This window comes from Carcharodon carcharias, chromosome 25, assembly GCF_017639515.1.
Source record: "Carcharodon carcharias isolate sCarCar2 chromosome 25, sCarCar2.pri, whole genome shotgun sequence".
NCBI lineage: Eukaryota > Metazoa > Chordata > Chondrichthyes > Lamniformes > Lamnidae > Carcharodon > Carcharodon carcharias.
In genome coordinates, this window is record NC_054491.1 from 2,465,477 (window position 1) to 2,478,520 (window position 13,044).

The window sequence follows — 13,044 nt, forward strand, 5'->3', positions numbered from 1 at the left end:
AGAAAGGCGGCCTGCCATTGGCAGGCTGAGCGGACGATCCTGATTGCCTTCACGCCGTCGTGAAGAAGGTCGCACCATACTTTTTGCACATACCACCTATCACGCCTGCCACCAGAGGCCTTGGAAAATTCTGCCCATTGTCCAGTACGTAGGGAAACACTGTAATACAGAGCCATGGACTCATCTCACTGTTTCCATCATGATCTCAGTCAAGCATTTTCAATGCATTGAAAATGGAGACCCATTTGACAGACAATGAGTGGATCAATGTGGTTGACACTCATGCACCTCTGAGCAACCTGTTAAAGGCCATTATTGCTTCAGAATGTCCATTGCACTAAGGGCTGGATAGCTCAAGTTGTGAAATTTCCTGATGTGCCAGACAGGTTGGTTTAAAGGTCCCTGTTAACCCCAATTTTTGCTCTGTGGAGGCAAAGATGGGATCAAGTCTGGTTCACTGGTCCCGGAAGCAAATTCTAGGTGGCCACAGGGGCGGGCGAGTGCCGATGCAGCTGGTTAGAAGGTTCTCTGGGACTTTGTTCCAGTAGTTTTGAAGCTATTGGGCCCTTTTCCCCTCACTCTTTCCACCGACTCAGCACCCCCCACCCCCCACCCAATTCCCAAGGTCCCTATTCCTGTCCCTCCTCATAACCCTCAAGGTCCCTCAACTGATGTTCCCTATGCCCCCTCATACCCCACACCATCTTCAAAACCACTCACCCAGTATCCACCATGGGCAGATAGCAAGAGCCACATGGAAATGAGAAAAAAAAGAATGTCCAGCAATCTAATCTAGCTCTCAGTCATACAAACTTGATTGTGAAAACAATTCCCTTTCATGAAACTCATTCAAAGCTTATAAAAACAAATTCCTATTCAGATCCCACATCAAAGACAGCTAAGATTTTAATGGCCTATTTAAACAGTCAAACTGTGAACTGAGAATCCCCTACTGAGATCATTTTTGCTTCTGTCACTCAGCAAAGCATTCATAATGACATTTAATAATAGTCCCTGGGAAATTTCAGCAATAACTCTATTGAAACAGCATGAACAGATGGTAATGTTTTGATTTCTAACCTGTACAAGATGTCCTGTCAATCAAATAAATCCAGGAGATTATTTTTTAAACTTTGACACCTTCAACCTCTTTTTTTCAAGTTTAAAGAGCAGGGGATTAAAAATCCATAAAACTGAAACAGACGTATCCACCCTTCAAGAGCATTAATGTCTAGTCCATCAAATTATGACTTCCTCGCTGTGGGGTAAGGCCCTTGGAACAGCCAAAATGGGGCCTGTTTGAATTCAGCACTCAGCTCATATGATCCTGTTGAGGTCAAGTTTCCCTCCTGTGTGAATCACACCTGCTCCCCCTCCCCCACCATGGATGAGTCAGAAAAAGGGAACAGACTTCTCCCTCTGGGTCCCGCCCCGCTATTTCTAAGGGTCCACAGCGTCGGGAAGACTCCGTGAAAATCCAGCCCTAACTGTAATGTGACACCAAATCCTCTTTGGACAGATAAATAATCTATCCTGCCTGAAGCCTTTTTTTTCCAGGTTTTGGTGAGACATGCGAGAACATATTTAACAAATGCTCTTTATTTTGTCTGTTAAACTGCAATTGTGCAAAATTTGCAAAGGTTTGTTTGAGGAATTTATGTGCTGCCCTGTTCACTTAAATCCCCTCAGCCCTGTGACTAACACTCACAGAAACAAAATCTACGTCCATCTCATAGAATCATGGGGCAGAATTCAGCCCTGGTCGGGAAGACAATCGCCGCCCACGATGGAGGCCGGAAAGTGATTTGACGCTGGCAGGCCAGATGAGGCCCACCCAGTGTGAGACGCTAGTGGCAGCGCTGTCCGTGGGTCAGAGTGGGGGGAGATGGGGGGGTAAAGGGTGAGCGCCAACTTTGCACACACACACGTGAGTGTGCGCTTGAGGAACTCCCCTGAGGCGTCAATTATAAGAGAGCACAGCTTTAAGGTGGTTGGTAGAAGGATTAGAGGGGGCATAAGGGAAAACTTTTTCACCCACAGGGGGTTGGGCACAGGGCTGCCTCAGGGAGATGAAGAGTTTTCTAAAAAAAAAAGAACAATTATAAAATGTTATAAAACATGTCCCCTGATGTGACTATCACACGAGCAGGGACATGTTATTAATTAAATTTTAAAATTTTAATTTCATTCTTATTTGCTTTTAGAAACCTCATCCCGCTGACGGATGAGGTTTCCTAAAAAGCGCAAAGGCCGCTCGGCCTTTTCGCCTGCCCACCAACCGTAAAGTCGGACAGGCAGCGAAAAATGTACCTTAATAGAGACTTTAATGGCCTTAACAGACCCTTTAATTGTCAGCGGGCATGCTGCCGATTCCTGTGCACGTGCCTGCCAATCAAAGTAGCACTCGACTGCATTTTGATGTCGGGACACACGCCCGGCATCAATTGTGCATCATTTTATGCTCGAATGGGTTGGGCATGTGCCCGCCGGCTGAGGTAAAAATTTTGCCCATAGAAAAGTTACGGCGCAGAAAGAGGCCATTCAGCCCATCATCTGTGCCGGCTGGAAAAAAGAGAACAAAAGAAACTAGCCACTCATTTTTAATCCCGCTTTCCAGCACCTGGTTCATAGCCTTGCAGGTTACAGAACTTCAAGGTGCAGAACCAGGTACCTTTTAAATAAGTTGAGCATTTCAGCCTCAACCACCAATTTAGGCAGTGAATTCCAGATGCCCACTACCCTCTGGGTGAAAAAGTTTTTCCTTATGCCCCCTCTAATCCTTCTATCAACCACCTTAAATTTATGCTCCCTTGTAATTGACGTCTCAGTTGGGGGAAACAGGTCTTCCTGTCTACTCTATCCAGGCCCCTCATAATTTTGTACATTAGGTAACCCCTGAGCTGCCTCTGTTCTAAGGGAAAACAACCCCTAGCCTGTGTGACCTTTCCTTGTAGCTGCATTTTCAAGCCCTGACAACATTCTTGTGAATCTCCTCTGTATTCTCCCCAGCGCAATTATGTCCTTCCTGTGATCTGGTGACCAGAACTGTACACAGAATTCCAGCTGTGGCCTAACCAGCATTTTATACAATCCCATCATTACATCCCTGCTTTATATATTTTTTTAATTCAATAAAAATCTGGAATTTAAAAAAAGTCTGATGATGAGCATGAAACCATTGCCGATTGTCACAGAAAATCCATCTGGTTCATTAATTTCCTTTAGAGAAGGAAATCTGCCTGGCCTACCCTACATGTGACTCCAGACCCACAGCAATGTGGTTGACTCTTAAATGTCCTCTGAACAAGTGCAATTAGGGACGGGCAATAAATGCTGGCTTAGGCAGCAATGCCCACATCCCATGAACAATTTTTTTAAAAAATTCAATACCTTGTCGAATAAAGGAAAGCATTTTGTATGCTTTCTTTACCAGCTTATCCACCTGTCCTGCCACCTTCAGGGATCCGTGGACATGCACTCCAAGGTCTCTCACTTCCTCAACCCCTCTCAATATCCTCCCGTTTATTGAGTATTTTGTTACTTTGTTTGCCCTCCTCGAATGCATTACCATGCATATGTAATCAAAATAAAGGAAGCAGTGTAACATGCCTTTGTGAGGCTATACATGGAATATTGTATTCAATCTGGACAATAAACTCAAGAGAAGGATTTTATGGAATCTTTCCATTTATGAAAGATAATGGACACATGGCAAACAATTCCATTTCACTTGGCATGTTTTCATGTGACACACTTTGCTGATGGCTGAAGATCCCAATCATTGAGAGGCAGCTTCTGCCCCAAATGCCGCACATGAAGCTACCGTGTCATTGTGGGTTGCTGATTTTGGTGTTAGCATCTCTTGCCAAGCTACTCTAGCCAATGGGCATTGTGGCGGTACACGCCAGCCCACAGGAGGTGCCACCAATTTCCACTGCTGTCAGCTAGTGGCTCTCAGGTGCAATAATTGATGTCTAGGACCTTCATGTCAATCCTTGAAGTGGAGGATTAGAGACAGTAATACAGGATTCTGGAAAGGATGACATGAACAATTGCAGGAAGGTTTTCGGGTATCCAGTTCTACAGAGAGGCTGAGGAAGTTAAATCTATTCTGATTAGAAGAAAGGAAGTAAAAGATCATGGAGTGGAAATAAGCCTTTTATGATCAGAGGGAATCTGAGCGCATCAGTGGGCAGACTGCAGAGAAACAAGTGATGAACTGTTGGGACCAACTTACAGTGATGTTTTACCTCACTTATGTATTTAACTCCAGTAGTGTTTAAACCACTGAAAGCCATGGAGATCTTTGATTTGTTATGCTAAAGTTAAAGGCAAATAGGATGAAAGTTCTTTGTTAATTTCTAGTGGGTTATAGAATGTTCTTTTGTCAAGTTTTAATTTAAAATATTTATCTATAGCAATTTTTAAATGAAGTACAAAAATGGCACAAAGAAGCAGTAGATCTGCATGCTGCACCTAAAGTGTAAAGAGAGTGTAGATTTCTACCCAGAGTTACCCACACACGACCTTGATTGGACTGTCTGGGACAGGTCTAGAATAGTCAAATCATTTTCTCATTAAGAGGGACAGGAAAGGGGACTATTACCCTCAGACCATTCACATGCTTTACATAGCCATGACTAAAAAGTGGTAATGGCAGAGATCCAGGTGTAGGAGTCAGTCTGCCCTTAACTCCAGAGAATAGGGTGTGGTGAGACCCAAGATAAGACAAATAAAATAAGAAAAATATGTTAAACAATGATTGGTTTCATAGATCTAGATATCTAGAAATTGCAGGGGACAATTTCAAAGTTTGTGGATGACACAAAACTTGAGAGAATTGTAAACTATGAGGAGGACTGTGTAGAACTTCAAAAGGACATTGACACATTGGTGGAGTGGGCAGGTAGGTGGCAGATGAAGTTCAATGCGGAGAAGTATGAGGTGATACACTTTGGTACGAAGAACATGGAGATACAGTATAAAATAAAGGATAAAAACAAAAAAACTGCGGATGCTGGAAATCCAAAACAAAAACAGAATTACCTGAAAAAACTCAGCAGGTCTGGCAGCATCGGCGGAGAAGAAAAGAGTTGACGTTTCGAGTCCTCATGACCCTTCGACAGAACTTGAGTTCGAGTCCAAGAAAGAGTTGAAATATAAGCTGGTTTAAGGTTGGTGGGGGGGGCAGAGAGAGAGAGAGAGAGAAGTGGAGGGGGGGTGTGGTTGTATGGACAAACAAGCAGTGATAGAAGCAGATCATCAAAAGATGTCAACAACAATAGAACAAAAGAACACATAGGTGTTAAAGTTGGTGATATTATCTAAATGAATGTGCTAATTAAGAATGGATGGTAGGGCACTCAAGGTATAGCTCTAGTGGGGGTGGGGAGAGCATAAAAGATTTTAAGATATTTAAAAATAATGGAAATAGGTGGGAAAAGAAAAATCTATATAATTTATTGGAAAAAAAAGGAAGGGGGAAACAGAAAGGGGGTGGGGATGGGGGAGGGAGCTCATGACCTAAAGTTGTTGAATTCAATATTGAGTCCGGAAGGCTGTAAAGTGCCTAGTCGGAAGATGAGGTGTTGTTCCTCCAGTTTGTGTTGGGCTTCACTGGAACAATGCAGCAAGCCAAGGACAGACATGTGGGCACGAGAGCAGGATGGAGTGTTAAAATAGCAAGCGACAGGGAGGTTTGGGTCATTCTTGTGGACAGACCGCAGGTGTTCTGCAAAGCGGTCGCCCAGTTTACGTTTGGTCTCTCCAATGTAGAGGAGACCACATTGGGAGCAACGAATGCAGTAGACTAAGTTGGGGGAAATGCAAGTGAAATGCTGCTTCACTTGAAAGTAGTGTTTGGGCCCTTGGACGGTGAGGAGAGAGGAAGTGAAGGGGCAGGTGTTGCATCTTTTGCGTGGGCATGGGGTGGTGCCATAGGAGGGGGTTGAGGAGTAGGGGGTGATGGAGGAGTGGACCGGGGTGTCCCGGAGGGAGCGATCCCTACGGAATGCCGATAGGGGGGGTGAAGGGAAGATGTGTTTGGTGGTGGCATCATGCTGGAGTTGGCGGAAATGGCGGAGGATGATCCTTTGAATGCGGAGGCTGGTGGGGTGATAAGTGAGGACAAGGGGGACCCTATCATGTTTCTGGGAGGGAGGGAGAAGGCGTGAGGGTGCCTTCTCCTCCCTCCCAGAAACATGATAGGGTCCCCCTTGTCCTCACTTATCACCCCACCAGCCTCCGCATTCAAAGGATCATCCTCCGCCATTTCCGCCAACTCCAGCATGATGCCACCACCAAACACATCTTCCCTTCACCCCCCCCACTATCGGCATTCCATAGGGATCGCTCCCTCCGGGACACCCTGGTCCACTCCTCCATCACCCCCTACTCCTCAACCCCCTCCTATGGCACCACCCCATGCCCACGCAAAAGATGCAACACCTGCCCCTTCACTTCCTCTCTCCTCACCGTCCAAGGGCCCAAACACTCTTTTCAAGTGAAGCAGCATTTCACTTGCATTTCCCCCAACTTAGTCTACTGCATTCGTTGCTCCCAATGTGGTCTCCTCTACACTGGAGAGACCAAACGTAATCTGGGCGACCGCTTTGCAGAACACCTGCGGTCTGTCCGCAAGAATGACCCAAACCTCCCTGTCGCTTGCCATTTTAACACTCCACCCTGCTCTCTTGCCCACATGTCTGTCCTTGGCTTGCTGCATTGTTCCAGTGAAGCCCAACGCAAACTGGAGGAACAACACCTCATCTTCCGACTAGGCACTTTACAGCCTTCCGGACTGAATATTGAATTCAACAACTTTAGGTCGTGAGCTCCCTCCCCCATCCCCACCCCCTTTCTGTTTCCCCCTTCCTTTTTTTTCCAATAAATTATATAGATTTTTCTTTTTCCACCTATTTCCATTATTTTTAAATATCTTAAAATCTTTTATGCTCTCCCCACCCCAACTAGAGCTATACCTTGAGTGCCCTACCATCCATTCTTAATTAGCACATTCGTTTAGATAATATCACCAACTTTAACACCTATGTGTTCTTTTGTTCTATTGTTGTTGACATCTTTTGATGATCTGCTTCTATCACTGCTTGTTTGTCCCTACAACCACACCCCCCTCCACTTCTCTCTCTCTCTCTCTCTCTCCGCCGCCCCCCCCCCACACACCTTAAACCAGCTTATATTTCAACTCTTTCTTGGACTTGAACTCAAGTTCTGTCGAAGGGTCATAAGGACTCGAAACGTCGACTCTTTTCTTCTCCGCCGATGCTGCCAGACCTGCTGAGTTTTTCCAGGTAATTCTGTTTTTGTATAAAATAAAGGATACTATTCTAAAGGGAGCAGAAAGAACTGGGTGTATATGTACATAAGTCATTAAAAGGTGGCAGAACAGGTAGACAGAGCTATTTCTAAAGCATACAGTCTTCTAGGCTTCACTAATACAGGTACAGAGTACAAGAGCAGGGAGGTTATGATGAACTTATATAAGACACTGGTTAGACCTCAGCTGGAGTATTGTGTACAGTTCTGGGCACCACACTATAGGAAGGATGTGAACACATTGGTGCGAGTGCAGAAGAGGCTCACGAGAATGGTTTCAGGAATGAAACACTTCAGTTACGATGAAAAATTGGAGAATTTGGGACTGTTTTCCTTGGAGAGGAGAAGGCTAAGAAGAGACTTGATAGAAGTTTTCAAAATCATGAAGGATCTGGACAGAGTAGATAGAGAGAAACTGTTCCCACTCGCAAATGGATTAAGGACCAGAGGGGCACAGTTTTAAAGTGTTTTACAAAAGAAGCAAAACTTTTTCACACAACGAGTAGTTAGGGTTTTGATTGCACTGCCTGGAGGTGTGGTGGAGGCAGGTTTAATTGAGGCGTTCAAGAGGGCATTGGATTATTATTTAAATAAAAACAATATGCAGGGTTATGGGGAAAAGGCAGAAGATTGGCACTAAGTTAAAATGCTCAGCGAGTCGATGTAGACACAATGGGCCGAACGGCTTTCTTCTACACCGTAACAATTCTGTGATTCTGTAGGGCAGTGGAAGCAAACACTCAGGAATAATTTAACTTTTTAATTTTATGCTTGGGGAGTTTAGGGTCTTTACAGGTGAGTGAACCAAAATGAATCAATAGACATTCCTTACGTGCGTCCATCTCATGTTCTTAAGCACGTTTCATAAAAAAATTCATTGGAATGAATAATGCATAAGATGTTCTTTACTTTTCATTGAGCTTAAGGTTGAGTAAAAATGCTGCCAACATTTTGAAAAAAAGACCCTGGAAAATGCTTCTGAAAAAATAAAAATGGTCAAATAAATACAGCAATGGAAACATAAATCAGTGTATAAATGCATCTCACCAGCTGAAGAGGGACGTAGAGGGATAACAGAAATCATGTACTGAAGCCACTTTAGGATGAAATGTTCAGCATTTTAAAGTAATTCAAGTTTTTTTGGGCATCTTTTGCGCATTTAGAATGGTCAGAAAAATTGATTTTTATTTAGATCTGTAGTTCATCAGTGTATCATATAAATGGAAAATAAAGAAATACATAGTCTAAATAAAGATGCCTTTGACCCACATAACAAAGAATAATCTAGTACATCTAAAGCTGGACGCTCTCCGAGGATCACTGGAATGAAAAGGTGTGAAGCATAGAGCCATAAACCAGTACAAAGGAAAGTGTATAGTTAGACACGGAGCAAGCAAGGTAATACTCCTATAGCAGGTTTTATAATGGAAGGGTGAAGTTAATCATTAAATATCCAATTACAATTTTGTTTCTCTGAGCTGATTATATTTCATTTTCTGCAACATGCATGAACCAAGTTAAAGTATGAATTGACATTTTGGTTGAGATTAAGACTAATCGCATCAGCTACTCGCCTTATTAATTTAAAAGAGACTGTAGCTCAGAGCTCAAAAAGATTGGCTGTAGTAATCCATCTTCTAACATTTACTTTCCAATTGAGCTAGAAGTCAGGCAACATCAAGTGCCAGAACTTTGAAAAAGGTTCCTGCCAAATGCTTCTGAAAAAATATTTGAATTAATACGACAAGGAAAAAATTGATATGGTCAGTGATTAACAATAAAGAAAGAAAGAAATTGCATCGCTATAGTGCCTTTCATGACCACAGGATGTTCAAAGTGTTCCTTAACCAATGAAGTACTTTTGAGGTGTAGTCACAGAGGTAGTGTAAGAAACATAGCAATCAAATTGTGCACAAGGTCCCGCCAACAGCAACATAATAATAATCAAATAATCTATTTTTATGTTGATTGAGGGTTAAGTATTGGACAGGACACTAGGGAGAACTCCCCTGGTCATTTTTAATTATAATACCATTGGCATCTTTATGTCCACCTGAGAGAGCAGATAGCCCTTGGATTAATATCTCATGTGAAAAGTGGTGCCGCAGACAGTGCAACCCTCCTTCAATACTACACCAAAGTGTCAGCCTGGATTTTCGTGCTCAAGTCTCTTGAATGGGACTTGAACCAACGACCTAATGACTTAGAGATGAGCGTGCAATCAACTGAGTTACAGCTGACACTCGAGCATTTACAATGCAAACCTTTGCGATGTTGAACATTGTACCTGCTACACCTAGCAAATAGAGCAAGTTCTTCGCATCCATTAAGTTGAATGATTCTCAACAAAAAATAGCCTCCTTTTCTTTTTAATTCTAAAAACAATCAATTTAGTAATACATTGGTGTGCAATTTGCTTTCCCGTTGTAGCTATGCAAATCTATAGAACAAAAATAATTCTGCCCAAATTAACCACCTTATAACACGAGACCATGAGGATTGATGGAGTGGAAAAAAGAAATGTTAGAATGGTGCATTGGGGTTACCCTATTAAGACTGATTTGAGGAACATCATTGTTGCAAAGTGAACAGAATTTTATCATGCATATAATTTATGCTATGTAGTCAGAGTTGCTCCGTTGCAGCTTATACTCAACACGGAAGGGATGCAATCTTGAGAAGAATTTAGACTGATTTGTGCTTCTGTCTCTTCCAGTCCGCGGCTGCTGGTTAGTCTGTGTTGAGGTTCCTTCAGACACTGAAGCTCTACATGGAACCAATATGAAACTCACTTGCATTTCCTGTATGAAGAGAGAAGAAGTGAACACAGACACCATGGTTGAATGGACCTACGTGAGCAATGATGGGAAGGAAATATCAGTACGTGTTTACTTTAAAATAAAAATACAGATGCAAATAGGTCATATGCTATAAAACAATTTGTAACAAAACTAACAAAGAGTTACAAAATCTGTTAAATGCATTGGTCAGTTCTCATAACTAAAGATTATACAATGGACCAATGAAAACATCTTGTTCACATAGCTTATCTTGAACTTTTTCATAAAAACAATTATACTAAACTCAATACATCAGCAAAAGCACAATACTGAGGGAACACCATTTACCACTGATTCTTTCCATATGGTAATTTAATGAGCCTTGATTTGCAATAAAGTCGATGTATTAGTGGGAACCACCAGAGATAGCTCATTGCCAGGACAGAGAGAATGATGGTTGTGTTACAACACAGTTGGACCAGCATTTCGTAACACATGATCCTGGAACCAATTCTAATTCACTAGGCCATTTTATTTGACCCACAATGCATCATTTTATATTTAACTAGGGCTGGGTGCTAGTGATTCTAACAGAACAGACAGACAAAACACAAACAGCTTTTACCCATTGATAGGTTCATTTCCAAATCTCTGCTCTGAAAGGCTGTTCAAGGCAGCACACTATATTGCCACTGCCAGCATCATCTGTTTCATCCTCAGTATATTGGAGGAGACAGTCATACTTCTGAAGCTGAAGTTACGTACTGTCAACATAAACAAAAATACATTGAGTACATTGTCTTTGGTGTACTTATAAGTGCACCAAGGATAACTAAAATACATATTATGTCCTGAGTTCATAATTAATTGCATTCTTAATTATACTTTATTTTAGCTCAAACTGATTGGATGAAAGTTGTAAAGACCCCCAACACGAAATAATTTTGTATGCTATCATTTCAATTCCAAAAAAAGCTGTCCTTAACAAATTAGCATTAAGTTGGTACTCTCATTGAAAGTGACCATTTCAGGAGGGGCTCTTCTTCTGTCAATGGGTAGGTTGAATGGAGATGAGATGATTACTCTGCACATAGATATGATCTCCGAGACCCAATACTAAAAGTGGAAAATATTCCATCTGCCAGCATTGGCAGCTTAAGCAGTAAAGAAAAGTCATAAACACAAAAAAAGCACACCCTTTTAAAACATCATGGCCTGGAAATTCAGCAGCATCCATTTTGAGGCCCCTCACCTATGGAGTGCTAACAGCTAACAAATGGGCAGGTTGAGGAGGCTGGGCCTAGGACGGTGATCGGGTTGAAGGTAAGGAAAGGATATTGCAGGGATCTGCAGTATTGTTGAGGGAGAGGCCTCAGGGTTCACTCAGTGGCTGTGGGGAACTAGGAGGTAGGGGCCTAGAGGTCAGAGTCAAGAGTGGGGGCAAAGATCTCAGGATTGACAGCAGTGATGATTATGGTAAGTACTTGCTTTTGTTTCATTCTCTGTTGCTTTACATTGGTTTTCCTGGAGACAATCGACACTGGTGTTAGCTGCCGCAGGTGAGAATCGAAGTTGCAAGAGGGAGCAGAAGCATACTAAGTCCCCTGTTTGCATATGTTAATGGCCTAACGTCTGCTACTGATGTGGGCAAAGCACATATCTTGATTGGCCTTTACCAAAATGGTGGCTGGTATGGCCTACACCTATTCTGTGGATGCCATTTTGGAAACATAAAAGCACCGGTAGCACTGAAAACTGGGTTGCTATGGAGCCAAATTTCTAGCCCCATTAGCCGACACTTTTGGTGGCTGAGTGAGTATAAATGAGTAACAGGGTGGCTTTGGGCTTTACAAATAAAGCAGGTGCCAGACTTAAATCACAGGTCCAAGCTGAATTATCTGGTATCAGCAGAAGTGGTGGTATAATTGTCATTAACACCTCTGGATTGGGGAAGAAATAAAGCAGCCAAGGTTCCTAATCCCAATCAGTATCCAGTGTCTCCTGATAGCTGCATCTATTTTCCCTATAAGGGAAGGAATAAGATCAAGAGCAAGTTAAAACGTGACATCCTCTTTGTCAAATAGCTCACTGAATTCAAAACGGAATAAACATTATTTGCCGACCAAATGGGAAAAGATCAATTATTGAAAATTAGAAACATCAATTAAATGCCAAGGAAATTAAAGTTGAAGGCCACAAGAGAAGAATAATGTAGGTCATAATTTACTATATTAAAATTGGTGCATTGGCTGTAATGTAAAATGATTAAGGCCCTTCTCAATGAGGTGGAATCCACCTTACACCTCATTGAGCAGGATTTACTCAAATAAAATTTCTTCAAGAATATCTTGAGTGCAGTGGGCATTCCAATTAGTATGTATTTCTACTCTATTTCACAGAATATATTTTTGATGAGTATCTACAGTATATTTCTGTACACAGTATGCACTAACTTAATACAATTTCACTCTATATAAATGTATATATTAATCGGGGTGTTGGGTTAGTGCTCGTCAAAGAAGAATACATATTGCTAGCAATATACCACTAGTGTCAGCATGGAACACTCCCCAGCCAATTGAGACATAGATTAAATGTTTAATCTTCATGTCTGCTGGATCAATTTAGAGTCAGTTAATGCAATGTTAAAGAGAGAGAAAATTTGCATCCCACAGTTAGCTTGATATGCAATTAGGTTTCAGAAGAAATTACAATCTTCTGATTGCAATATCCAGTCTCCCATGCAACATACTTTGTTACATGATTGAAAATATATCTTAACAACTTCTTGGCCTATATGTTACTTTATGCACATCTTTCAGAGTAGATTTTGCTAGTCTGTATTTCTCAGTTTTGATCTTTAGAAACATTTTAGGACTAGCTCTGTGAGTTCACGGATCGTTTATTTAACAAGTCCATACTTATGTCA

General features: G+C 42.0%; 1 protein-coding gene across 2 annotated transcripts in view; it reads left to right on the forward strand.

Moving 5' to 3' along the window:
* Window positions 1–13,044, forward strand: part of scn3b (sodium channel, voltage-gated, type III, beta) — a 39,774-nt gene that overhangs the window by 14,931 nt on the left and 11,799 nt on the right. For both annotated transcript variants that reach the window (XM_041174635.1, XM_041174636.1), the window contains exon 2: window positions 10,052–10,215. In XM_041174635.1, coding sequence (XP_041030569.1) covers window positions 10,052–10,215 — 164 coding nt within the window. The remainder of the gene's footprint in view (window positions 1–10,051; window positions 10,216–13,044) is intronic.